This window comes from Nomascus leucogenys, chromosome 2, assembly GCF_006542625.1.
Source record: "Nomascus leucogenys isolate Asia chromosome 2, Asia_NLE_v1, whole genome shotgun sequence".
Taxonomy (NCBI): Eukaryota; Metazoa; Chordata; class Mammalia; order Primates; family Hylobatidae; genus Nomascus; species Nomascus leucogenys.
In genome coordinates, this window is record NC_044382.1 from 75,261,124 (window position 1) to 75,288,707 (window position 27,584).

A 27,584-nucleotide genomic window follows, 5' to 3' on the forward strand; every position below is an offset into this window, starting at 1 on the left:
GTTACTCAGGCATGGACCTCAGCTTTGTTTCATATTTTAGACGGAGTCTTACTCTGTCACCCAGGTTGAAGAGCAGTGGCATGATTATTATTTATTTATTTATTTATTTATTTGAGACAGAGTCTCGCTCTGTCGCCCAGGCTGGAGTGCAGTGGTGCGATCTCAGCTCACTGCAAGCTCCCCCTCCCGGGTTCACCCCATTCTCCTGCCTCAGCCTCACGAGTAGCTGAGACTACAGGCGCCCGCCACCACGCCGGGCTAATTTTTTGTATTTTTAGTAGAGATGGGGTTTTACCGTGTTAGCCAGGATGGTCTCGATCTCCTGACCTCGTGATCCGCCCACCTCGGACTCCCGAAGTGCTGGGATTACAGGCGTGAGCCACCATGCCCAGCTAATTTTTGTATTTTTAGTAGAGATGAGGTTTCGTCATGTTGGCCAGGCTGGTCTCGAGCTCCTGACCTCAAGTGATCCACCTGCCTCGGCCTCCCAAAGTGCTGGGATAACAGGCTTTAGCCATCGCGCCTGGCCATTGGCTCCAATAAAAAAAAGGAAAGAAAAGAAACACTCTTTGCCAGTTGAAACACATTTCCCAGTTGCATCTGCCAGTCTGTGACCTCTACTTAGGGAACCAAGATAGCTCAGGTTAGAGAGGTGGGCTTGAGCCAGGTTTCAAATCGTCTTGAATGCCAAGCTGAGTTTTGACTTGAACTCACAGGCAGTGAGTAAATCACTAAAAGGTATTTTTGGAACGAGGAGTGGCCTGAGGCAAGGATTTGGGGACTCCTTGTAGTGGAGTTTCACGTGAAATAAAAGGAGGGGCAGGCAAGGTTGCAGGTTGTTGCAACGACACAGGTTTGCGGCAGTACGGCCGAGGGAGGGCTGGAAAGACGGGTTGGATGAAAAAAGATGAAGCATAAAAGTATGGTCAGGGGAGGACGAGGGAAGCGGACGGAAAGCAGGAGAGAAAAACTGAGGTTCCGATTTGACTGAGAATGAACCCTCACTCGGGAGGAGGGCCCAGGTAGTTTGGTGCTGGTAGTGCTGAGTTTGAGAAGCTGGCCCCCAAAATCTGGCCTTGACCGCAACACGGAGCGGGGTCTGAGCTCCTCGGTGCAGCCCCAGCTACTCGCTGCTGAGCGACCTTGGACGAGCCCATGTCTAAATCAGACTTGATAAAGGAGTCGCCTCTAAGGAGGAACCAGGATCCCTTCCTTCCCAGGCTGGTGATCGGGAGGGTGGAGGATGGAAGGAGCGGGTCCGTCCCCCAGGGAGCTCGGGGTCTACAGCAGGGCGGGGAAGCGGCCCTTCCAGAAGAGGCAGGAGAGGGCCGCTCCCTCGGCCAGCCTCGGGCCGCCTGGGCTTTACTGGGACGAGCAGCCGAGGTCCTGGAAGACTCGCGCCCCGCGGCCCTCTCCTTGCCTCCCCAGCGCCTGGTTCTCCCTTGCTGGAATTCGGGAGTCAGGGATGCCTTTGGGGAATCCCTTCCCCTCCTTCGGTCCTCGGCACAGCCTCTGAGCGCGGAGGCCCCGGCCACCTGGGCCCGGACGCCAGCCCGGGAAGCCGCAGGTCAGGAGCGGGAGCCGGAGCCAGAGCTGGACCCAGGCCAGAAGTGTGGCGCCCTCCGCGGCCTCTCTAGGAGCCGAGGCGCCCGCGTCTCAGTGGGAATAACCCCTTCAGCTCCGGGAGGCCGTCGCCGCGTGAGGTGTTCGCTCGCTTTCTTCCTGAGAAGGGCCGAATGATCGCCGCTAGTCACTCTGGGGACATTTGGAGGATTGAGTGCCTGTAACAGCGCAGGGCCCACGGCCTGGGTTTCCATGCCCGATCCGCCTCATGGCTGAGCTCCTTGGACAAGTTATTCAACCTCTCTGAGTCACAGCTTTCTTCCTCGCAAGGGGTTTGCTGTAAGGATTCCATGAATTAATGCATGTGCAGCACTCAGAAGAGAGGCTGGACCCGGCGTGGTGGCGCGGGCCTGTGATCCCAGCACTGGGAGGCCAAGGCGGGAGGATAGCGTGAGCCCAGAGGCTTGAGGCTGCAGTGAGCTATGATCACGCCACTGCATTGCAGCCTGGGTGACAGTGAGACACTGTCTGGAGGGGGGAAAAAAAGCTATATATCATTTTTTTCATTATTTATACTCTGCTATAAAAGAACTTTTGTTGGAGGGTCACGTTTGAGACATGAGAATAAGAAACATGATAAAAATGATAGTAATAACTGCTATTTACTGAGAGCCTTCTGTGTGCTAGGTTCCTTACACACCTTATCTCTATAACCTCAGGACAATTCTGTGAAGGGAATGTTAATATTATTCCCATTTTACGGATTAAGAAACGGGTTAGGCCAGGCATGGTGGCTCATGCCTGTAATCCCGGCACTTTGGGAGGCCGAGGCAGGTGGATTACGAGGACAGGAGTTCAAGACCAGCCTGGCCAACATGGTGAAACCCCCCTCTCTACTAAAAGTATAAAAATTACTGGGTGCGGTGGCGGACGCCTGTAATCCCAGCTACTCGGGAGGCTGAGGCAGGAGAATCGCTTGAACCCAGGGGGCAGAGGTTGCAGTGAGCCGAGATCACACCACTGCACTCCAGCCTGGGCGACAGAGTGAGACTCCGTCTTAAAAAACAACAACAACAAAAACAAAAACAAAAACAGGTTAATGGCCAGGCGCGGTGGCTCATGCCTATAATCCCAGCACTTTGGGAAGCCGAGGCGGGCGGATCACGAGGTCAGGAGTTCGAGACCAGCCTGGCTAACGTAGTGAAACCCCGTCTCTACTAAAACTACAAAAATTAGCCAGGCATGGTGGCACGCATCTGTAGTCCCAGCTACTCGGGAGGCTGAGACAGGAGAATCGCTTGAACCCGGGAGGCAGAGGTTGTGGTGAGCGAGATCTCGCCACTGCATTCCAGCCTGGGCAACAAAGCAAGACTCCGTATCAAACAAACAAAAAGCCGAGCACAGTGGCTCATGCCTGTAATCCTAGTACTTTGGGAGGCCAAGGAAGGTGGATCACTTGAGTTCAGGAGTTTGAGACCAGCCTGGCCAACGTGGTGAAACCCTGTCTCTACTAACAATAAAAAAAATGCCGGGTGCGGTGGCTCACGCTTGTAATCCCAGCACTTTGGGAGGCCGAGGCGGGCGGATCACGAGGTCAGGAGATAGAGACCACGGTGAAACCCCGTCTCTACTAAAAATACAAAAAAAATTAGCCGGGCGTGGTGGCTGGCGCCTGTAGTCCCAGCTACTCAGAGAGGCTGAGGCAGGAGAATGGCGTGAACCCGGGAGGCGGAGCTTGCAGTGAGCCAAGATTGCGCCACTGCCCTCCAGCCTGGGCGACAGAGCGAGACTCCGTCTCAAAAAAAAAATAAAATAAAATAAAAATAAAAATAAAAAATATTAGCCGGATGTGGTGGCAGGCGCCTATAATCCCAGCTGCTCAGGAGGCTGAGGCACGAGAATCACTTGAAACCAGAAGGCGGAGGTTTCAGTGAGCCGACATTGTGCCACTGGTCTCCAGCCTGGGTGACAAGAGCGAAACTGTCTCAAAAAAAAAAAAAAAGGGCCGGGTGTGGTAGCTCACGCCTGTAATCCCAGCACTTTGGGAGGCCAACGGGGGTGGATCACGAGGTCACAAGTTCAAGACCAGCCTGGCCAAGATGGTGAAACCTCGTCTTTACTGAAAAAAAAAAAAATAGAAAAATTAGCCGGGCGTGGTGGCAGACACTTGTAATCCCAGCTACTTGGGAGGCTGAGGTAGGAGAATCGCTTGAACCCAGTGGGCAGAGGCTGTAGTGAGCTTTCACGCCACTGCACTCCAGCCTGGGTGACAGAGTGAGACTCCATCTCCAAAAAACAAAAAGAAAGAAAGAAACAGGTTAATAACTGAGTATATGTCAGAGTCTGATTTGAATTCGAAACTGCCTGATTCCAGAGTGCACGATTTTCCCTGTCCTCTGCACCGAATCTCCATGTGGGAAACTTTTTCTGGGAATTCCAAACTAAAGCATCAAACTTGAACATCTAGTTAGTTCAGAGCTGTGCTAAATCACCTAATTCCTACAACAGGATGAAAATCAATCATGAACGGTGCTGCCCCAGAACAGACACCAACTTCATTTAAAGAAGAGCTCACGCCTGTAATCCCAGCACTTTGGGAGGCAAAGGAGGGAGGATTGCTTCAGCCCAGGAGTTCCAGACCAGCCTAGGCAACATAAGGAGACTCAGTCACTACAAAGGGGGGGAAAAAAAGCCAGCTGTTTTGGCCTGCACCTGTGGTCCCAACTACTCAGGAAGCTGAGGTGGGAGGATCACCTGAGCCCAGGAGGTCGAGGCTGCAGTGAGCTATAGTCATGCCACCACACTCCACCCTTGGTGACAGAGTGAAACCCTGTCTAAAAAAAAAAAAGAAGAGGATCTTGTGACCTTGAAAAGAAGCAAGTTTTAGACAAAGACAGAAAGCCGAAAGGCACTGTGTGTGTTTTCAGGATAAAATAACACCACACTTTTACGTGCAAGAACAATTACCATCCGGCCTCCCCTTTCATACAGCCTGTGGAGACTTGGAAGAACAGACCTTCCCGCGCAGCCTTTCTTCCTGCTTCCACTGCTCAATGGCTCTCTGGGCAGATTCCACTCCAGTATTTAGTACTAAAGTCTCCAGCATTTAGTACTACCAGCTCCAGCGTTTAGTACTAAAGGCTCATAGAGTTTGTGGAGGCCTGGAGGAAATGGCCTGTCCTGTCTTCCTTTCATTCCCTGTGGAGCTTGAACCCTAGAGACTTAGCAACTAGACAGTCATGGAGGAGGGCAGGCCAGAGAGTAGTGAGAGCCTGGGTGAGGACTTTCTCACGGCCATGCCCTTGGCCATGCTGCTGGCTCTGCCTGGTGTAAGCTTGGAGGGGCAGGGCACTGTCCATCTCATCAGCTCTGCATCCTAACCCTGAGAACAGTGTGGGGCTTTTTCAAGAGGACTCTACAGGTTGTAGTTTAGTCAGGACTGGAACCCAGATTCCTTACCTGCTGGCTGAGGGCTTCATGTTGCAACAGATTCTCTCTGGTGGCTGGGTGTGGTGGTTCACGCCTGTAATCCCAGCACTTTGGGAGGCTGAGGTGGGCAGATCATCTGAGGTTAGGAGTTCGTGACCAGCCTGGCCAACATGGTGAAACCCCATCTCTACTAAAAATAAAAAATTAGCAGAGCATGGTAGCGGGCGCCTGTAATCCCAGATACTCCAGAGGCTGAGGCGGGAGAATCACTTGAACCTGGGAGGCGCAGGTTACAGTGAGCTGAGGACGCGCCATTGCACTCCAGTCTGGGCAAAAAGCGAAACTCTGTCTCAAAAAAAAAAAAAAAAAAAAAAAATCTCTGGTGTACATGGACCAGGGCAGCAAATGTCTCACAGAAGGTAAACAAGGGTACCAAGAGGAGTACGGCATGTCCCTGGATTCAAAGACCATGCACATTTTTTTCTTTTTTTTAGAAAAAGACAGGATCTCACTCTGTCCCCCAGGCTGGAGTGCAGTGGTGGGTCACTGCTGTCTTGACTTTCCAGGCTGAAGCAATCCTCCAACCTCAGCCTCCCAAGTAACTGGGACCACAGGTACCTGCCACCATGTCTGGCTAATTTTTGTATTTTTTAATAGAGACAAGGTCTCACTATGTTGCCCAGGCTGGTCTTGAACTCCTGGGCCCAAGCAATCCTCCTACCTCAGCCTCTCAAACTGCTGGGATTACAGGTGTGGGCCACTGTGCCTGGCCGACCATGCACACTTTTCTCTAGCCAGGAAAATCATGCCTGTACAATACAGGGGATATGTTTTCTAACAAGATTTATATTTTTCTGTCTGGGCGCGGTGGTTCATGCCTGTAATCCCAGCACTTTGGGAGGCCAAGGCGGGCAGATCACTTGAGGTCAGGAGTTTGAGACCAGCATGACCAACATGGTGAAACCCCAGGTCTACTACAAATACAAAAAAACTAGCTGAGTGTGGTGGGGCACGCCTGTAGTCCCAACTACTCGGGAGGCTGAGGCAGGAGAATCGCTTAAACCAGGATGTAGAGGTTGCAGTGAGCCGGGAGCAAGCCATTGCACTCCAGCCTGGGTAACAGAGCGAGACCCTTTCTCTCTCTAAAAAAAGAAATGAAAAGAAAAAAAAGTGTGCATGGTCTTTGAATCTAGGACACGCTGTACTCCTCTTGGTGCCCTCGTGTACCTTCTGAGATACTTGCTGCCCTGGCCGTGTTACACCAGAGAGAATTTGATGCAACGTGAAGGATCCCCGTTTTTTTTTTGTTTTTTTGTTTTCTTTTTGAGACAGTCTCACTCTGTCACCCAGGCTGGAGTGCAGTGGCTTGTTCTCGGCTCACTGCAACCTCTGCCTCCTGGCTCCAGCAATTCTCCTGCCTCAGCCTCCCGAGTCGCTGGGACTACAGGCACGTGCCACCGTGCCTGGCTAATTTTTGCATTTTCTTAGCAGAGACGGGGTCTCACCATGATGGCTAGACTGGTCTCAAACCCCTGGCCTCAGGTGATCTGCCCGACTTTGCCTCCCAAAGTGCTGGGATTACAGGCGTGAGTCACCGCGCTTGGCCACTCTTTTTTACTTTTTAAATTTTTATTTTTTATTTTTTTTTTTATTTTTTTTTTTGAGATGGAGTCTTGCTCTGTCGCCCAGGCTGGAGTGCAGTGGCGCAATCTCGGCTCACTGCAAGCTCTGCCTCCCGGGTTCACGCCATTCTCCTGCCTCAGCCTCTCCGAGTAGCTGGGACTACAAGCGCCCGCCACCATGTCCGGCTAATTTTTTTGTATTTTTTAGTAGAGACGGGGTTTCACCGTGGTCTAGATCTCCTGACCTCGTGATCCGCCCACCTCGGCCTCCCAAAGTGCTGGGATTACAAGCGTGAGCCACCGCGCCCGGCTACTTTTTAAATTTTTTTGTAGAGATGGGGGTCTCACTATGTTGCCCAGGCTAGGTTTGAACTCCTGGCCTCCTCCCGCCTCAGCTCTTTTTCACCTTTTATATTTTGAAAAAGAATTCATGGCCGGGCGTGGTGGCTCATATCTGTAATCCCAGCACTTTGGGAGGCTGAGGCGGGTGCATCATGAGGTCAGGAGATCGAGACCAGCCTAGCCAACATGGTGAAACCCCCATCTCTATTTAAAAAATACAAAAATTAGCCGAGCATGGTGGTGGGTGCCTGTAGTCCCAGCTACTCAGGAGGCTGAGGCAGGAGAATTGCTTGAACCCGGGAGGTGGAGGTTGCAGTGAGCCAAGATTGCCCCACTGCACTCCAGCCTGGGCAGCAGAGCGAGACTCCATCAAAAAAAAAAAAAAGAGAGAGAGAGAGAGAGAGAAAGAAAGAGAAAGAAAACGAATTCACATGGTTAAAAGAAATTCAAACTGCATAAAAAGGTAGATGTATAAAAAAAGCAAGATTCCCTCCTGCTTCTGCCAAGCCCCTTCCCGTTCCCTCTCCTGAGCTGAGCTGTTACCAATTTGTCGTGTCTTTCCGAGCTAGTCCATGCATATGCAAGCATCTCCTTTTAGAAAGCAGAAAATGGATGGCATATAGTAATGCTTGCTTTTCCCCTTGCATTTTTTCACATCAGCACCTATTTTGGAGAATGTTTCATGTCAGTTTCTACATAGCTGCTTTTATTTTCAAAGCCAAGTATTCCATTATATGGATATGCTATGATTTATTTAATCAACTCTCCTATGGTGGACATAGGTTATTTTCAGTCTTTTGCTATAAAAACATTTCAGTGGAAATTGTAGTATGTAAATACATCTTCGTGTGCATGTGTGACCATGCCTGTGGGATCTAGAAGTGGAATTGCTGCATCAAAGGGTATGGGCATTTTGAATTTTGATCAGTGTAGCCAAATCTCTTCTTCAAAGAGGAAGTGCACATCTTACTAATGTTTGAGAGTGCCTCTTTCTCCACATAGTATATAATTAAACTATTTACATTTGATAACCTCTTAGGTTAAAAATAGTATTTCAGGCCAGGCACAGTGGCTCACACTTGTAATCCCAGCACTTTGGGAGGCCAAGGCAGGTGGATCACCGGAGGTCAGGAGTTTGAGACCAGCCTGAGTAACATGGTGAAACCCTGTCTCTACTAAAAATACAAAAATTAGCCGGGTGCATGTGCCTGTAGTCCCAGCTACTCAGGAGGCTGAGGCAGAAGGATCGCTTGAGCCCAGGAGGCGGAAGTTGCAGTAAGCCGAGATCCTGCCACTACATTCAAACCTGGGCAACAGAGCAAGATTCTGTCTCAAAACAAACAAAAAAAAAAAGTGAGTGGTGAGTCTGTGAGTGCAAAAGTTAGCCGGTTGTGGTGGTGTGCGCCTGTAGTCCCAGCTACTCGGGAGGATGAAGTGGGAGGATTGCTTGACCCTTGGGAGGTCGAGGCTGCAGTGAGCTAGGATTGCACCACTGCACTCCATCCTGGGCAACAAAGTGAAGACCTGTCTCAAAAAACGAATAAATAAAGCCCCTATTACAAATCATATGTCCCAGCCTTAATCTAGAGAATGTCAAATTTTAAGCACTGGTTAGGCTGGGTGCGGTGACTCATGCCTATAATGCCAGCACTTTGGGAGGCTGAGGCAGGTGGATCACCAGAGGTCGAGAAGTTCGAGACCAGCCTGGCCAACATGGTGAAACCCTGTCTCTACTAAAAATACAAAAATTAGGCCAGAGACGGTTGCTCATGCCTGTAATTCCAGCACTTTGAGAGGCTGAGGTGGGCGGATCACGAGGTCAGGTTCAAGACCAGCCTAGCTAACATGGTGAAACCCGATCTCTACTAAAAATGCAGAAATTAGCTGGGAATGGTGGCACGCACCTATATTCCCAGCTACTTGGGAGGCTGAGGCAGGAGAATCACTTGAACCTGGGAGGTGGAGGTTGCAGCAAGCCGAGATCACACCACTGCACACCAGCCTGGGCGACACAGTGAGACTCTGTCTCAAAAAAAAAAAAAGAAAGAAAATTAAGCACTGGTGAAGTCTAAGAAAAACCAGGACAACATGTAACTTTTAACCCTATGGGGTTACTCCATAGATACACAGTATCTCCTCCCTGCTCAGCTCCAGGGGCCATTCACAGAGAATGAAACACAGTGGCCCTAGAAACATCCAACCAGTAAGAAGATGGTTTCTGTTTCATACTCTAAGAGAGTAGTATTTGGAGGTTTTGTTGTTTGTTTGCGTTTTACTTTTTTTCTCTTTTGTAGAGACAGGGTCTCACTGTGTCACCCCGGCTGGAGTGCGGTGGCACAGTCATAGCTCACTGCAGCCTCCAATTCCTGGGCTCGATCCTCCCACCTCAGCCTCCCCAGGTGCTGGGATTATAGGCGTGAGCCACCGCACCCAGCCTGCTTTTGTACTCTTAGTGCTATCCACTAGGTTTGGAGCAAGCCTGCCTATAGGGGCAGTCAAGCTGCGCTGGTATTAAGCTGGTCTAGCTTCAAGTCATCTGTCAGACCCCCTCCTTTTTTTCTCAGAAGTCTAGGGTCCTGTTATGTTGCCCAGGCTGGTCTTGAACTCCTGGCCTCAAGCTATCCTCTTGCCTTGGCCCCCACAAAGTGCTGGCGTTACAGGTGTGAGCCACCTTGCCTGGCCAGTAATGGCAGCTTTAAAAGCAAGACTGTCAAATTCATGGCAGCCATACTCAGTATCATACATCATTGAGGCTTTGTTTGTCCATCCGTGTCCACGTTAGACTGGGTCCAGAACTAAGGGATGGGGTTGAAGACGTGGCCCTGTGCATCTCAAAATATCAGTTTGCTGAAAACCCACAGGAGAACTTTCCTGAATGTGCCACATGAAGTGTGAACCCAGTATTTTTTTTTTTTTTTTTGAGACAGAGTCTCACTGTGTCACCCAGACTGGAGTCAGTGGCATGATCTCAGCTCACTGCAACCTCCGCCTCCCGGGTTCAAGCGATTCTCCTGCCTCAGCCTCCTGAGTAGCTGGGACTACAGGCACGCGCCACCACGCCCCGCTAATTTTTTTGTATTTTTAGTAGAGACGGGGTTTCACCATATTGGCCAGGCTGGTCTCGAACTCCTGACCTTGTGATCTGCCCGCCTTGGCCTCCCAAAGTGCTGGGATTACAGGCTTGAGCCACCGTGCCCGGCCTGCACCCAGTATTTATTTGCACAGGTCTCTAGAAAGATCAGCCAATCTGCAAGCCACTTTTAGCTATTGTATGGAACTTTATACCATATGTTTTGTGTGCCAACACTAGCTTCGTGTTATAATTCCCCCTTTAATTTCCCTTTGCATTTCAGTTTTTTGTCTTGTTAATGATACTACTTATTCCATTACTACTGCTACTGTCAGTAACAATGGCCAAGATTTAGGGACTGTGAGTCAGTAAGGATCAGATGCCAGGCACCTGTTGTGTAATATGTGGCTCTCTAAATGCTTCATGTCCTTTTTGAAACCAAGCAAGTATAAACAAAGAAACAAACAAACACAATTGTAAAATTCCCTCCTCTCCTTTATGGGACCCACTTAAAGGTGTTCTTTAAATATCTGAAGCCTTATATAACTAGAGAAAGGCTGCATAACTTCAACTTCATAGGTCACCTTATAAATATGTGTTTGAAAATAACCAGCTGGGCACAGTGGCTCACGCCTGTAATCCCAGCACTTTGGGAGGCCAAGGCGGGTGAATCACTTGAGGTCAGGAGTTCAAGACCAGCCTGGCCAACATGGTGAAACCCCGTCCCTACTAAAAATACAAAAATTAGCCAGGCGTGGTGGCGCACGCCTGTAATCCCTGCTACTCAGGAGGCTGAAGCAGGAGAATCACTTGAACCCAGGAGGCAGAAGTTGCAGTGAGCCAAGATCATGCCATTGCACTCCAGCCTTGGGGACAAGAGCGAAACTCAGTCTCAAAAATAATAATAATTTAAAAATAAACCTACAAAGAAAACAAACAAACTCTTAGCAGTCAGAAGCCATTAGTCTAGTGAGAATACCTTTACAAAACTCAACCCCCCGCCAGGTGCAGTGGCTCATGCCTGTAATCCCAGCAGTCTGGGAGGCTGAGGTGGGAGGATCACCTGAGGTCGGGACTTTGAGACCAGCCTGGCCAACATGGTGAAACCGTGTCTCTACTAAAAATACCAAAATTAGCCCGGCATGTTGGCGCATGCCTGTAATCCTAGCTACTCGGGTGGCTGAGGCAGGAGAATTGCTTGAACCCGGGAGGTGGAGGTTGCAGTGAGCCGAGATCGCGCCACGGCACTCCAGCTTGAGCGACTCTCTAGTGTGCTGCAGTGAGTGCAATCTTGGCTCACTGCAACCTGTGTCTCCCGGGTTCAAGAGATTCTCCAGCCTCAGCCTCCTGAGTAGCTGGGATTACAGGCCTGAGCTACCACACCTGGCTAATTTTTGAATTTTAGTAGAGACCGGGTTTCACCATGTTGGCTACGCTGGTCTCGAACTCCTGACCTCCAGTGATCTGCCTGCCTTGGCCTCCCAAACTGCTGGGATTACAGGTGTGAGCCACTGTGCCTGGCCTATACATTTATTTTATTTACCCATTTGTATATGATTTTCTATAGCTTAACGTTATCTTGATTTTTAAAAAATATAAAAATACCATGATTTAAAAAACAAAACAACAACTGTGTTTAAGCCCTCTACTGATAATAAGGACCTGGCTGGGCGCGATGGCTCACACCTGTAATCCCAGCACTTTGGGAGGTCAAGGCGGGTGGATCACGAGGTCAAGAGTTTGAGACCAGCCTGGCCAATATGGTCAAACCCTGTCTCTACTAAAAAATGCAAAAATTAGCCAGGCTTGGTGGCGTGTACCTGTAGTCCCAGCTACTTGGGAGGCTGAGGCAGGAGAATCACTGGAACCTGGGAGGTGGAAATTTAAGTGAGCCAAGATTGCACCACTGCACTCTAGCCTGGGTGACACAGTGAGATTCCGTCTCAAAAAAAAAGAAAAAAGAAAAAAAGATAATAAGCACCACGGACGGTTCTGAAGGGGGAACACACCGGTACTTTTAGGAAGATCCATGGGGCACCAGATGGGCAGGGAGAAGTGAAGGGGGCTGGAGTGGGGACAACCCATTTGAAAGTCACTGTGGTGATTCAGGAATGAGGACCTGAGGGCTCCAGTGGCCTGGGGTGGGGGGTGAGGGCAGCAGGAGCACCACAGGAATCAGGATTTACTGATTAAGGGGGTGGATCCCTCAGGCCTTGGGGAGCAGAATGATCAGGTGTGGTGTAGGGCAATGGAGCTGGTGAATGGTCTAGTGGAAAGATCTGTTAGGCAAATGGAGATAAAGAACAAAGTGAGGAGGCGGTGGCTCATGCCTGTAATCCTAGCACTTTGGGAGACTGAGGTGGGAGGATCACTTGAGGTCAGGAGTTATAGACCAGGAGTTCAAGACTAGGTGTTTGAGATTAGCCTGAGCAACAGAGCAAGACCCTGTCTCTGCAAAAAATAAAAAAATTAAGGGGGTGCGGTGGCCCATGCCTATAGTCCCAGCTAGTTAGGAGACTGAGACAGGAGGACCGCTTGAGCCCAAGAGGCCAAGGCTGAAGTGAGCTGTGATCATGACACTGCACTCCAGCCTGGGTGACAGAGCCAGACCCTGTGTCTTAAAAACAGGGGGGGCGGGGCCGGGCGCAGTGGCTCACGCCTGTAATCCCAGCACTTGGGAGGCTGAGGTGGGGGGATCACTTGAGGTCAAGAGTTCAAGATCAGCCTGGCGAACATAGTGAAACCTCGTCTCTACTAAAAATACAAAAATTAGCTGGGCGTGATGGTGCACGCCTGTAGTCCCAGCTACTCAGGAGGCTGAGGCAGGAGAATCGCTTCAACCTGGGAGGTGGAGGTTGCAGTAAGCCAAGATTGCGCCACTGCACTCCAGCCTGGCGACAGAGCAAGACTCTGTCTCAAAAAACAAACAACTACAAAAAAACAAGGGGATGGCGGTGAGGAGAGGGCTACGGGCTGAGCAGTGGACATCTAGGGATTTTGGAATTGGCCACACTGAGATTTTTCAGGAAGAGAACACAAGGGAAGGGCTCAGGTCTGAGTCTTGGGAAATGCAGCTGTTAGCAGGCATCAGGAGGGCAGGAGGTCTGATGTGTGAAGCATTAGGGAGACATGGTAGGTTTTTGAGCAGTAAGTGAATGATCATGAAATCCCAAGGTGGGAGGGGCCTGCTAGCTCCTCAGCCTCAGCTCTTGCCCCACATTTAAGGGCTGCAGTCCTGAAAAGCAGCCGCCAGCCCACCTGTGGCTCACACATCTCCAGGAAGGAGGTCCACCCTGGCCTGACGGTGGCCTCTGCAGCCTCTCCTGCCTGCAGTGAGACCCTCTCCATTTGAGAGGGTGCCTCAGGTGTGGAACAGCATGGGTCCCTCCAGCATCACCATCCTGCCCTCTAGAGTATCCCTGGCCAGACACCAGAGGTTGGAGCTTATGATGGTGAGTCCTCACAGGTTAAACACTCCCGGTGTCATCTCAGGACATGGCTTTGAGAATCCTCTATCTCCTACCTACCAGGCCAAGGGCTGTGAGCTCAGACAAGGAAGAGTGAGGCCAACCCGGCTCCGCTGGTCACCTCCTTTGGGAGAGGGAACACATTCTTCCCAAGTGCTCGGACACACATTATCTCATTTACCCCTCTGTCCCTTGGGTACCAAGGCTCATCTTCTTCCCAAGGAAGAGAAAGCTGAATCCCCAAGAGTTGCCCAAGACCACACCAGCCAGTGAGGATGGTGCAGGGTTTGTGTTGGGATTCAGTCAGGCTGGTGGGAAAAATATTAGATAGTTTTAGAGATAGACACCAATCTTCTTGGAAGGCCGAGAAGTTTGCATTAGCTTCGGTAATAGATATGGTTGAAGGCAACCTGATCTTTACCTTTTAACAAATTAAAGTAGTAATAAAGGAAGGCAGAGTAGTTTACCTAGCTAGCTTGTTTACTCATTCGATCTTAAAACTAACCTTTGATATACCAGGTGCTTAAGTGCTTTTTACTGGGGAAGTCCGCAATGTCAATTACCTTCTAATGGTGTTGACTCAAGCTTTTGTTAATTAATCTTACTGAATAAATGTGATTCTGACTAGCTGATCAGGGTTGCAGTCGCAACTGTTTACAGGACTCAGCAGGGAGCCTGTAAGTGGCTTGGACCCTCAGCTGGACTAGCAGAGCAAAGTATCTGTGTGCCATTATACTTTATTCATCCATCGCCAGGTCAGGGGTCTGCAAGGGACAGACTCCCCGCAGCTGGTGCCCCCTCAAAAGGAGTGCTGTCGCAGGTTTGGACTGGGGTCTACCTCCAGGACCTCACTTTTTTGTTTGTTTTTTGTTCTGAGATGCAGTTTTGCTCTGTCGCTCAGGCTGGAATGCAGTGGCACGATCTTGGCTCACTGTAACATCTGCCTCCCGGGTTCAAGTGATTCTCCTGCCTCAGCCTCCCAAGTAGCTGGGATTACAGGGCCCACCATCATGCCCAGCTAATTTTTGTATTTTTAGTAGAGACGGAGTTTTACCATGTTGGCCAGGCGGGTCTCAAACTCCTGACCTCAACTGATCTGCCTGCCTTGGTCTCCCAAAGTGCTGGGGTTACAGGTGTGAGCCACCACACCCGGCCAGGAACTCACTGTTATTGCAGCCCCTCGGGGCATAAGGCCCATAACTAAGAAGAGCATTGGGCCGGGCGTGGTGGTTCACGCCTGTAATCCAAGCACTTTGGGAGGCCGAGGCAGGCAGATCATGAGGTCAGGAGCTCGAGACCAGCCTGGCCAATATGGTGAAACCCCGTCTCTACTAAAAATACAAAAATTATCTGGGCATGGTGGTACGTGTCTGTAGTCCCAGCTACTTGGGAGGCTGGGGCAGAAGAATCCCTTGAACTCAGGAGGCGGAGGTTGCAGTGAGCCAAGACTGCGCCACTGCACTCCAGCCTGGGCAACAGAGCAAGACTAGTCTCAAACAAACAAACAAAGAGAAGAGCACTGGGTGAGTTGTTCATGACAGGTGTGAGGGTGGGATCCTCTACATCCCTGCAAGAGCTCCCCTGCCAGGCAGGTTGCTGCCATGGCTGCGATGCCAGCTGACTGAGGGCAAGAGGACATGGCAGCCTTTATGTCCCTAGGAGCAGGACACCCAGACTCTTCCTGGAGGATGTATTGGCCCAAATGGGGGTGCCCTGCCCTTCCCAGCTCCTCTCTCCAACTCTGAGGAAGAGGACAGAGGGACTGAGAGGCTCACCCTTGGGTCCCAGACACACTTGGGCCCATCTGAGCAGGAGAGGTGTGTTTAGGATCCACGGTGGCTCTGAAGTCACTGTGCATGGGTTTAAATCCACTCCTGCCACTGGTGACCTGTGTGCAAGTGACTTACCCTTTCTGTCCCAGGATGATAATAATAATGGTGCCATGAGTTGTGGAGGTTTAAGGAGTTGTTACATGCAAACACAGTGCCTAGTGCGTAAGTGCTCAATAAATGTAACTATGTCAGCAGGCACCATCCTCATGTGTTACTCTGGAGCTGGGCGTGGTGGCTCATGCCCATAATCTCAGCACTTTGCGGGGTGAAGGTGGGAGGACTGCTTGAATCCAGGAGTTTGAGACCAGCCTGGGCAATATAGTGAGATCCTATTTCTATAAAATATTTAAAAAATTATTCAGGAAGAAGTTTTGTGAGGAACAAAAAATTTTTAAATTAAGTTAGCCAGGCATGGTGGCACGCACCTGTAGCTTCAGCTACTTGAGAGGCTAAGGTGGGAGGATTGCTTGAGCCTAGAAATTCAAGGCTGCAGTGAGCTATGATCGTGCCACTGCACCCCAGGCTGGGTGACAGCAAGATACTGTCTCTAAAAATAAAAAATTACTCTGAACCTTGGAGACACAGACTAAGGGGTCCAGAATCTTTTTTTTTTTTTTTTTTGAGATGGAGTCTCGCTCTGTCACCCAGGCCGGCGTGCAGTGGCGCGATCTCGGCTCACTGCAAGCTCCGCCTCCCGGGTTCACGCCATTCTCCTGCCTCAGTCTCTCCGAGTAGCTGGGACTACAGGCGCCCGCCACCACGGCCGGCTAATTTTTTTTGTATTTTTAGTAGAGACGGGGTTTCACCGTGGTCTCGATCTCCTGACCTCGTGATCCGCCCGCCTCGGCCTCCCAAAGTGCTGGGATTACAAGCGTGAGCCACCGCGCCCGGCCTAGGGGTCCAGAATCTATACCTACAGTTAAACGGGGGTTGGAACATCAGCAGTGAAGGACCATTCATATAATGAAGCCACCTTGGCCTCATTGGGGACACAGAGGAGTGACAGGGATGGTGACCAGCTGGCAGGTCAGTGCCCTGTAAAGACACAAGCTGCCCAGCAACAGCCAGTTACTGACATGTGAAAACGTGGATCACATTGCCACATCTTTGGATTTTCCAAAGAAGCAGAAAATTCAGGCCAGACGCGGTGGCTCAGGCCTGTAATCCCAGCACTTTGGGAGGCTGAGGTGGGCGGATCACAACGTCAGGAGATTGAGACCATCCTGGCTAACACGGTGAAACCCTGTCTCTACTAAAAATACAAAAAAATTAGCCGGGTGTGGTGGCAGGCGCCTGTAGTCCCAGGTACTCAGGAGACTGAGGCAGGAGAATGGTGTGAACCCGGGAGGCAGAGCTTGCAGTGAGCCAAGATTGCACCACTGCACTCTAGCCTGAGTGACAGTGCGAGACTGTCTCAATAAATAATAAATAAATAAATAAATAAATAAGCAAGAAATTCAATTTTTAATTTTTCTTTTTGAGATATAGTCTTACTATGTCACCCAGGGTGGAGTGCAGTGGCGTGATCTCAGCTGACTGCAACCTCCACCAACTGGGTTCAAGCAATTCTCGTGCCTCAGCCTCCAGAGTAGCTAGGACTACAGGTGCACGCCACTATGCCCAGCTAATTTTTTTTTTTTTTGAGACAGAGTCTCACTCTGTCACCCAGGCTGGAGTGCAGTGGTGCGATCTCTGCTCACTGCAAACTCCGCCTCCCAGGTTCAAGCAATTCTCCTGCCCAGCCTCCTGAGTAGCTGGGATTACAGGTGTACACCACTACGCCCAACTAATTTTTGTATTTTTAGTAGAGACAGGGTTTCGCCATGTTGGTCAGACTGGTCTCGAACTCCTGACCTTGTGATCTGCCTGCCTCAGCAACCCAAAATACTGGGATTACAGGCGTGAGCCACTGTGCCCAGCCAGCCCCAGCTAATTTTTGTATTTTTAGTAGAGATGGGGTTTCACCATGTTGGCCAGGCTGTCTTGAACTCCTGACTTCAGGTAATCCTCCTGCCTCAGCCTCCCAAACTGCTGGGATTACAGGCATGAGCCACCAGGCCTGGCCTTTAGCAATTTCTTCTCTTTTCTCTTTTCCTTCCTTCCTTCCTCCCTCCCTCCCTCCCTTCCTTCCTTCCTTTTCTCTCTTTCTCTCTCTCCCTCCCTCCTTCTTTTTTTTTTTTTTTTGAGACAGGGTCTCACTCTGTCAGCCAGGCTGGAGTGCAGTGGCTCAATCTCGGCTCACTGCAACCTCTGCCTCCTGGGCTCAAGTGATCTGCCTGCCTCGGCCTCACAAAGTGCTGGGATTATAGGCGTGAGCCACTGCGCCCGGCTAATTTTTGTATTTTTAGTAGAGACATGGTTTCACCATGTTGTCCAGGCTGGTCTTGAACTCCTGACCTCAAGTGATCCACCTGCCTTGGCCTCCCAAAGGGTTGCGATTACAGGTGTGAGCCACCGTGCCCAGCTGCCTTTAGTAATTTCTGACCTTTGGTTTACTCTTCCCCCAGGCCCCTCGGTCTCTGGACAGAGCCCTCTGCACGCTCCCAGGATTCCTCTGTGTCTGTAACACATACACAATACCAAACTTCCCAAGGGTAGAAAGCCCAGTTTCCATGCATCTCTGAGGTATGCCCACCCCCGGTGTTAACCACAGTGCCCAGGAATAATAATGCAATGTGTTGAACTGAAAGAATCAGGTGACCTTAAGTACACCACTCGCTTCTCACACCTTGGTTTCCTCCCCGGTGACATGGGGATGATGGGCAACCTTATCCCATGGGACTGTGATAAGGAAGACAAGAAAGAAAGGCTGTAAAAATTGCGAGCATAGATAACTTGGACGTTGAGAGGCCACCAGTGTTCCTGGGTTTTTAAAGGTTTCTTCTGCTGTGAGCCAGGTGCCCTCTGAGCTATGAGAAAAGAGGTTCTCCCTCCTTGGCCAGGGAACCCCCAGTGGCTTCTTTCCTGCCACTGTAAGCCTCAGTTTCCTCCTCTGAGGAGAGGTGTTCGGGGAAGAGGGGCTGGGACACAGGCTATTGCAAATCCTTGCCGGCTATGCTTGTCCCTGCAGTCCCAACTCCTGCAGCCATGACTTCCATCAAGCATTAAGGCCATGTTTAGTGCTTAGGGTGTTCCCTCTCAGGTCTGCTCTGCCAGCCCCTGCTCCCACCCCAGCCCCATCCCAGGGTGAGTCCAAACAAAGGCTGGCCTCAGGGGATTAGCAGCCACCAAATCTGAGATAGGGCTTTCCGGGCGCGGCCGGCGGAGCCCCTGCGAGATGAAGAGCGGCCAGAAGCCCAGGGACCCTCGCGGGCATCGGGGCTCCCCCAGATGCCCACGCTGCCTGCTCCCACTGGAGACGGGGACAGGGGCGTCGTCCCAGCCTCCTCCCTGCTCCCACTGCTGTCCCCTTTTTTCCCCAGGCTGCGGGAGGCAAAGGGTTAAATCCCATAGAGCTGATGCTCTGACTCCAGGCTAGAGGGGCCCGGGAAGCTGGGGTCACTTCCTGCTCCGTCCCAGTCACCCTGAACTGGTCCCCGGGTCCTCAGCCTGGAATCACCCCTTAAGAAGGACCCCAGAGTCCTCGGCGCCCAGTCCGTCCCCCAAGGCAGGGCACTGAAGGGGTTAAGTCCCCTGGGGCTGGATTCCGCCTTCCGGCTTTTCCCAGACCCCAGAGCCGTGAGTTGGGGACGCCTGGGTTCCCGGGGGGTGGCCTGGAGTGCCCGGGACGGCCGCCGGGGAACAATGGGGCCCGGGAGGCGGGGGCCGGGAGCCCGGGCCTGAGCCCCCCACCCGTGCCCGGGGCTGTGGCCGGGGTGGGGGCGGGCGGGGGGCGCGGAGGGCCGAGGATTCTGGGAAGCGCGGGGGTCGGTGGCGGGGGAGGGGAGCCTGGGGATTCTGGGAAGAGGGATCGGCCGGGGCCGGGGGCCGGCGCTGCCAGCGCAGCCCTGGAGGAGCCTGGCAGTGCTGGAAGGAGCCGGGACCCCGGGGGCCGGGGCGGGGGCGGATGCCCAGGCTCTGGATCAGCAGTGGGACGGGGGTCGCGGCTCCGGGGGAGCATAAAAGTCTGGGGTCGACAGTGCAGGCGGTGGGGTGGCCGGGCCGGGCGGTCGCATTTCCGCCGCCTCCATGTCAGGGTCACCCTGGGCCATTCCCCACATCTCTCGGGAGGCGGCTCCTCATTCCCTCCCTCTGCAGTGGGGCCATCGTGAGGTCTCAGGCTGGCGTGCCTGGCGCCTGGGCTCCCAGCGCCTCGGCCTCCCTCGGTCTTCCCACGTCCATGCTCTGTGTCGGCCCTGTCATTAACCCTTTCCCTCCTACTCTGGACCACTAGGGGAGAATTTTTTGGAGACCATCGAGGTCCACAAACTCTTACCTGTCCCCAGCAAACATAGCAGGGCATCCTTGCCGGACCGGACATCAGGCAGCCCCCAGTGTGGCAGAGGTCTCCGCTTCCACCACCCCAAAGACACTTACAGGCGGGGAGGGGGGATTCTCGGAGCTTAAGTAGCTGCAGAGATGAAGAAATTAATTTACTTCCTAAACGTTAACTTCTGTCTCTCCTACCGCTCTTCGCCAGGGTGCAGCAGTCTTGCTTCACCTTGGTCACCTCTCAGCTGCCTCCTGCCATGTCTCCCTTGCCCCACTGCCCCTGTGCACACAGTGCCCACCTCACACAGCCATCCAAAGTTTCCAGGCCCCACCCAGGGATTCTCTGCAGGGTGTAAATGGTGTGGGACCTCCTTATAGCCCTTTGTTCCTGTGGCCCCGTTCCCTCATCCTGAACTCATCTCATCATTTTTGGAGTGACAGCTGGCTGTTTTTATTTATTTATTTATTTATTTTACCAGGGGGCCACTTGGAACTCCTGCTCCTTTGCTGCCATCCCCTTGCAAACTGATCTTTAAAGGCATTAGACCAAACAGGTGTTCCAGGGGCTAGGGACATCTCACTCATTCATTCATTCAGCAAAGTTTCTGGAGCACCTATTAAGTGCCAGGCTAGGCTTGGGAAACAGCCTCAACAAAGCAGAACAAAAGGAGTAGAAGGAGGGTCCAGGCAGGAGTGGGGATAGGAGGGCTTTGGTGGGGAGTATGGTTCCAGCTCATGGGTGCAGACCAGCAGGCCTAGTCCCTGGGTCCAACTCCTCCTTTTCTAGCCTGGGAAACCTCTGGGTCCCAGGAATTTCTCCAGCCTATTCTCACTGCCAGCAGGCTCCCCATGAGCTGTCCTCATCACCTGTCTACTGCCAGCCTCCCATGAGCATGAGTCTCACATGACTCCCAAGGTCACCTCATGCTCTCAGAAACAGGGGTGAGCCAGACACGGAGCCCTGCTTTTATCATCTTAGCTCTGCCACTTCCCAGCCTTGACCTTGGAGAGGTTTCCCCAGGCGTTGATGTACTAATCTGTAAAATGGACAGCCTGATTTCTGGGTCTCCTCACCAGGCTGTGGGAGGACTGGGTGAGAGAAATGACACCATGGCAGGCGCTGGGTCTGCCGCAGGTGTTCACACAAGCATCCATCCTCCACTTCTCCTTACTTTTTCTCTTCCTCTGGGCGGTTCCTGCAGATGCAGCTTTAAACTGCCCCTCCCCCCACCTCCAGCCTGACCCTCTTTCTGTGCTTGGATAGCAGGACAGTGCCCCAGTCCTTTTAGAGGGCCTCTGTCTCCTCTGGGAAACTGGGGTGTTTTTTTTTTCTTAACCCTTTAAGTGTCTCAGGCAGCCTCGGTTCACTCTGGGGCACAGAAAAGTTTATTGGTCTCAATTAGCAGCCCCATTAGGAGGAAAATTAGAGCCTTAATGAGCTTCCTCTGATTAGCAAATAACAGGTTTCCCAGCCTCTGGGCATCAGAGGTGTGGAGTGAAAACCTCCTTCCCCTGTGGATGTCACAGACTGCTCCAGCCCCCATTCTGGGTTCAAAGGCTTATGAGTGATGAGTTTTTAATTACGCTCTTAAATTCACCTGCTTGCTTAGTTGTGCTCTTAAGATCTGGAGTGAGAATCAGGACTGCAGGGGAAGGGGGCCACAGCAAGAACCCGTGCCCAGAAAAATGGGGTGGGAGGACACTGAAGCTCACACAAGGAGGAATGGGGCGGGGCAGGGTGGGAGTGAGGTTCAGGGGGAATAAAGCAAAGTGCAAAATCAGCTCCCAGTGTGCGCTCATCGCTGTCTTCCCTCGCAGGGTCCCTGGAACACTGCAGTCCTGAGCTCTGGGATGGAGCCCGAGACTGCGCTGTGGGGCCCGGATCTGCAGGGTCCGGAACAGAGCCCCAACGATGCTCACAGAGGTGAGGGGCACAAGAGGGGGCTGCGGTCCCGGCGAGACGGTGGTCCCGGCTCAGGGAGGGGCCTGGACTCTGGGGGACACCCAGGGGAGGGAAGAGAGACCAAACCCCGTGTTCTGAAAGGGGCTGGGGGCTGTAGACTCCCTTTCTTTCTGTAGGTGCCGAGAGTGAAAACGAAGAGGAGAGCCCTCGGCAGGAAAGTTCTGGGGAGGAGATCATCATGGGAGACCCGGCTCAGAGTCCAGAATCCAAGGACTCAACAGAGATGTCCCTGGAGAGACCCTCCCAGGACCCCTCTGTCCCCCAGAACCCCCCAACTCCACTGGGTCACTCCAACCCCTTGGACCACCAGACCCCCCTGGACCCCCCAGCCCCGGAGGTAGTCCCTACCCCATCTGACTGGACCAAGGCCTGCGAGGCCAGCTGGCAGTGGGGCGCTCTCACCACATGGAACAGCCCCCCGGTCGTCCCCGCCAACGAGCCCAGCCTGCGGGAGCTGGTGCAGGGCCGCCCGGCGGGGGCGGAGAAGCCCTACATCTGCAACGAGTGTGGCAAGAGCTTCAGCCAGTGGTCCAAGCTGCTGCGGCACCAGCGCATCCACACGGGAGAGCGGCCCAACACCTGCTCCGAGTGCGGCAAGAGCTTCACGCAGAGCTCGCACCTGGTGCAGCACCAGCGCACACACACCGGCGAGAAGCCCTACAAGTGCCCCGACTGCGGCAAGTGCTTCAGCTGGAGCTCCAACCTGGTGCAGCACCAGCGCACGCACACAGGAGAGAAGCCCTACAAGTGCACGGAGTGCGAGAAGGCCTTCACTCAGAGCACCAACCTCATCAAGCACCAGCGATCCCACACCGGCGAGAAGCCCTACAAGTGCGGCGAGTGCCGCCGGGCTTTCTACCGCAGCTCAGACCTCATCCAGCACCAGGCCACGCACACAGGCGAGAAACCCTACAAGTGCCCCGAGTGCGGGAAGCGCTTCGGCCAGAACCACAACCTCCTCAAGCACCAGAAGATCCACGCGGGCGAGAAGCCATACCGCTGCACCGAGTGCGGGAAGAGCTTCATCCAGAGCTCGGAGCTGACCCAGCACCAGCGCACGCACACAGGCGAGAAGCCCTACGAGTGCTTGGAGTGTGGCAAGAGCTTCGGCCACAGCTCCACCCTCATCAAGCACCAGCGGACTCACCTGCGCGAGGACCCATTCAAGTGCCCGGTGTGCGGCAAGACCTTCACCCTGAGCGCCACGTTGCTGCGGCACCAGCGCACGCACACGGGCGAGCGGCCCTACAAGTGCCCCGAGTGCGGCAAGAGCTTCAGCGTCAGCTCCAACCTCATCAACCACCAGCGCATCCACCGCGGAGAGCGGCCCTACATCTGCGCCGACTGCGGCAAGAGCTTCATCATGAGCTCCACCCTTATCCGCCACCAGCGCATCCACACCGGTGAGAAGCCCTACAAGTGCTCCGACTGCGGCAAGAGCTTCATCCGCAGCTCCCACCTTATCCAGCACCGCCGCACGCACACCGGCGAGAAGCCCTACAAGTGCCCCGAGTGCGGCAAGAGCTTCAGCCAGAGCTCTAACCTTATCACCCACGTCCGCACGCACATGGATGAGAACCTGTTCGTGTGCTCCGACTGCGGGAAGGCCTTCCTGGAAGCCCACGAGCTGGAGCAGCACCGGGTGATCCATGAGAGGGGGAAGACCCCAGCGCGGAGGGCGCAGGGCGACACCCTGCTGGGGCTCGGGGACCCCTCCCTGCTGACCCCGCCGCCGGGAGCCAAGCCGCACAAGTGTCTCGTGTGCGGAAAGGGCTTCAACGACGAGGGCATCTTCATGCAACATCAGAGGATCCACATCGGAGAAAACCCCTACAAAAATGCAGATGGCCTCATCGCACACGCAGCCCCCAAACCTCCTCAGTTACGATCCCCAAGGCTCCCTTTCAGAGGGAATTCCTACCCCGGGGCTGCGGAGGGCAGAGCCGAAGCCTCCGGACAGCCCCTTAAGCCGCCGGAGGGTCAGGAGGGCTTCAGCCAGAGGCGGGGGCTGCTGTCCTCCAAGACCTACATCTGCTCCCACTGCGGAGAGAGCTTCCTGGATCGCTCTGTGCTCCTCCAGCATCAGCTCACCCACGGCAACGAAAAGCCCTTTCTCTTTCCTGATTATAGAATTGGCCTAGGGGAAGGCGCAGGGCCCAGCCCCTTCTTAAGTGGGAAGCCCTTTAAATGCCCTGAATGCAAACAAAGCTTTGGCCTCAGCTCTGAGCTGCTGCTGCACCAGAAAGTCCATGCAGGCGGGAAGAGCTCCCAGAAGAGTCCAGAGCTGGGGAAGAGCTCTTCCGTCCTCCTAGAGCATCTCAGGAGCCCCCTGGGGGCCAGACCCTACAGCTGCTCAGATTGCAGGGCCTCCTTCCTCGACCGCGTGGCCCTCACCCGGCACCAAGAAACCCACACCCAGGAAAAGTCCCCCAGTCCCGAGGAACCCCCTCCAGAGGAAGCCACCCTGTCCACAGACCAGGGAGGTGAGGGGGAAGCCCCTACCCCCACAGAGAGCAGCAGCCATGGGGAAGAGGAAGAAGGGGAAAACCCCAAAACCCTAGTGGAAGAAAAGCCCTATCTGTGCCCCGAGTGTGGAGACGGCTTCACAGAAGTCGCAGCCCTCCTGCTCCATAGGAGCTGCCACCCAGGTGTCTCCCTGTGAAATGGGTCTGGAGACCAGGGGCCTTGCTCTCTCCAGAGAGGAACACTGGATTTTTTTCCCCCAAAAAAATTACATGGGGAAGGGAGGATAACCCTATCAGATGGTGGTAGAGTGGAGGAGAAAGAACCCTGGGAAAAAATAGTGCTTTTACATCAGTGATGAGAAACCCTATAAAATTGTTGGTGGGAAGCACTTATAAGGCAGCAGAGAAAAACTGTTGGGTTAGAAACCCTATAAATATGTAGGAAAAAAAAAAGCCCTTTAAATCTGTAGCAGAAAAACCCTATAAACCATAGTGGATAAAAGCCCTATTAATTGTAGGAAGAGGTCCCAATATGTCTCTGAACAACCCTATAAAACTGTATCAAAATCCTTAGGAAAATCCTATAGGGTCAGGGAAGTGCCGCGATGGCACTGACCCGGGAGGAACGACCCTCAGAAGATGCAGAAAACACCTCTCCCTCGCTGTTCCACAGTGTTCTTTCCCAGCAGCCCTGGACAGTTCCCATGGAGGAAGATGCTCAGCTGGGGGAGTGGTGTGGGAACTGGGTGGAACTGAAAAGGAAGAAAATAGGAGAAAAATAAGTGACCAGGAGCTCTGGAGCCCCCAGAGGAGATAAGACAGAGACTAGGAAGAAAAGGTCCCGCTCACTGCACTGGGGTTCCTTGGGGTTTGAGGCCAATGTTAGATAAATTGTGTGTGTTAGGGAAAGAGGCCTGTGGAATCCCTTATCAAAAAGAACCCCAAAATGGGGAAGAAAAAACAAATTGGCAAGCCTTTTTAAAGGCTGAAGTTTGGGGTGCAGAAACATGGTCAGTATAAGGATACTGAGAAACCACCACAAAAATTAGGGGGAAGCAGGGGGCAGTTTCTGTTAGATTGCTTTGAGGGGAGCAAACCAAGGTGGGGAAACTGCTCACATGGAACCCAGCTAACTCCAGGCCCCTTCTTGCTTCCGGGAGCTTGTGAAACTGCAAGTATCAGGCAGGTCCCAGCTCTCAGGGTGCAAGGGTTCTCCCCGCACCAGGCAGGACCACCCTTTCTCCCTGCCTAGCCAGGGACTTCTACTCTACAAGGCCTCCAGGGATGGCGGTTGCCTCCCACCACATTCTCAGGTCTCACCGTCAGGAGGTTTTTCCTGAAATCTAACTGCCGCCAGTGGCAGCACATTTCCTCGAATTCTGTCCTCAGTGGAGAGGGAGAACCGCTGCTAGTCAACCTCCAAAGAATAAAGCCCTTCAGAGACTTAGGGCCTGTGTGTGGGCCTCCCCAGCCTTCTCCCAAGTCATCAGGACCACAGAATTTCTTAGAAAGCTTTGATTAGCCAGCAACTTGATTTTAAACTTCAGCTATTCATCTTTGTTGGTAGCAAGGCTGCCCCGCAGGATAAGGCAGCCTCCCTGGTGGGGATCCAGACACCCCACGGACTGAGCCACAGGTCCCTGAAGAGTCCATAGAGGCCATATCACCCTCCTCACCCTGGTACCAGGAGCCCTCCAGGGTTGTGATGATCCAGCCCAATCTCAGCCTTGGGATGGATGGGATGGATTCCACTCACTTGGCTCCCCTCTCCTCCTTAGCCAGAAACCTTCAGAAGGAAACAGAAGGATGAGAAAGGCTCCCTTGCCAGGCCCATCTCCCCTCCCACACCACACAGTTACACGTTCATAAACAGCCAAGCCTGCTCACAGGCCTGGGCGTATGTGGCTGGGGAGAGACTGTTGCCCTATGAGATGGCGGAAGAGAGAAAACTCTTGAATGAAACATCTGTAACAAGAATCCCACTCCCTAATCCTGGAGAACCCTTCAAAAGGAGAGGACTCTGCTCAGTGCTGGGTTGCAAAGGAAGTGCTTGCCAACCCCAGTAGTGCACTGTCCTGGAGTAAGGACTGAGATGCCAGCTGTGGGGCCCGTCAGGAGTCACATCTCAGAGAGGGGTGACCCGGATTTTTGCAAAGCTGTGGAAGAGACCTCTAATTCCATGACCTAAAGGTTCACACAACCTTTATGCAAATCCTTCGCCCTTCATCTATCCTGGCCCCAGTGGGATGACCCTCACATTTAAAAGGATCAAAATCTCAAACATTGTGGGAGGAAAACGCCAGGCCTGCTGGGGAGAGGGAGAAGGCAGGCCTCAAGATTGTGTGGAGAACCATGTTGCCATCTGTGTAACGCCCCAGCCTACCCAAGTGCCAGGAAGGGAAGCACTACTGAGGGGGGCTCTGCCTGTGGGTCTCTCCCTAACAGAATGCCGATGAAGGGGGTGCCCTGTAAGACTGAGAAGTCTGCCAAGTCTAAGCAGATTTTCCCCTCCCCAAGATGGTAGCAGAAACTGAAGTTGTAAAGACAAACCCCTCGCAAAGCCAGAAGCAGATGCTCTCAGAAACGGGCCTAAGGAATCTGTTCCCAGGAGAGGCCTGGGGAGCAACTTTTGGGGCTCAGAGGCCAGGCTGGGGGGAGGCAGGCAGTGTGGCCGAAGGCCGGCGCAGGCCTGTTTCGGACTAGGGTGTAGCATATGTAGTAGGATGCTCGCATGTTGTAGGGACGGGTGAGGGCTAAGGGGCTTGGCTCTCGTACGAGATGGATGATGTGAGCACAGTTCGTAGGGTCAGGCGTCTTGCAGTAGGAAAGGGGCAGGGTCTGAGACCTCTGGGGTGTGGCCTGTTCTCTCTTGCCCACCTCCCCAAGCTCCTTTAACCAGGAGCTTCCCTCCCAGAGTGAGCTACGTCTTGGGAGGATTGAAGCGGGGAGGTGGCAGTGGCTAGAGTTGCTCACGGCTCAGATGAAGGCCCAGGGGTCAAAGCATCTGCTCACCAGAACTGAGTCTGGAAGGCACTGTGCAGCCAAACCCTCTTGTCCAATCACATGCAGGCCCCAGGCCCCTCAGAAACGCCCTGGTGGAGGGAGGAGCCCAACAGATAGGGTCAGGGAGTCAGTGAGGAAAGCAAAGGGGAGAGCTTAGAGTGAAACTCGAAACTGCTGTGGACATGGAGGTCAGATGGGAACTTGGAACTGGGCATGAATCCTGAATGATAGGGAAACTTGAAGCCATCACAGCCAAGAGGTGGGGTTCCGTGACCCGCCCTGAGGTCAGCAGCTCCCAGACTCCTTTGCCTTCACTAGGGAAGCCCCAGTCACCTGACTTGTCCCCATAGAGTGAAGAGAGGCTCCACTTTTGAGTGTTGTGTGTCCAAAACAGTGTTTTGTGTGTCACTGGTGGTCATGTTGCTTAGTTGAAGAGAATAAAGGGAGTAAGATTTCC

General features: G+C 53.0%; 1 protein-coding gene across 1 annotated transcript; it reads left to right on the forward strand.

Annotated features, from left to right (window-relative positions):
* The first annotated feature begins 18,811 nt into the window (after nt 1-18,811).
* Nucleotides 18,812-27,584, forward strand: ZNF629 (zinc finger protein 629). Its single transcript, XM_003280444.4, has 3 exons — nt 18,812-19,003; nt 21,515-21,620; nt 21,776-27,584. Exons 2-3 carry the CDS (start codon nt 21,548-21,550, stop codon nt 24,319-24,321), a joined length of 2,619 nt encoding a protein of 872 aa, XP_003280492.2. The 5' UTR covers nt 18,812-19,003; nt 21,515-21,547; the 3' UTR covers nt 24,322-27,584.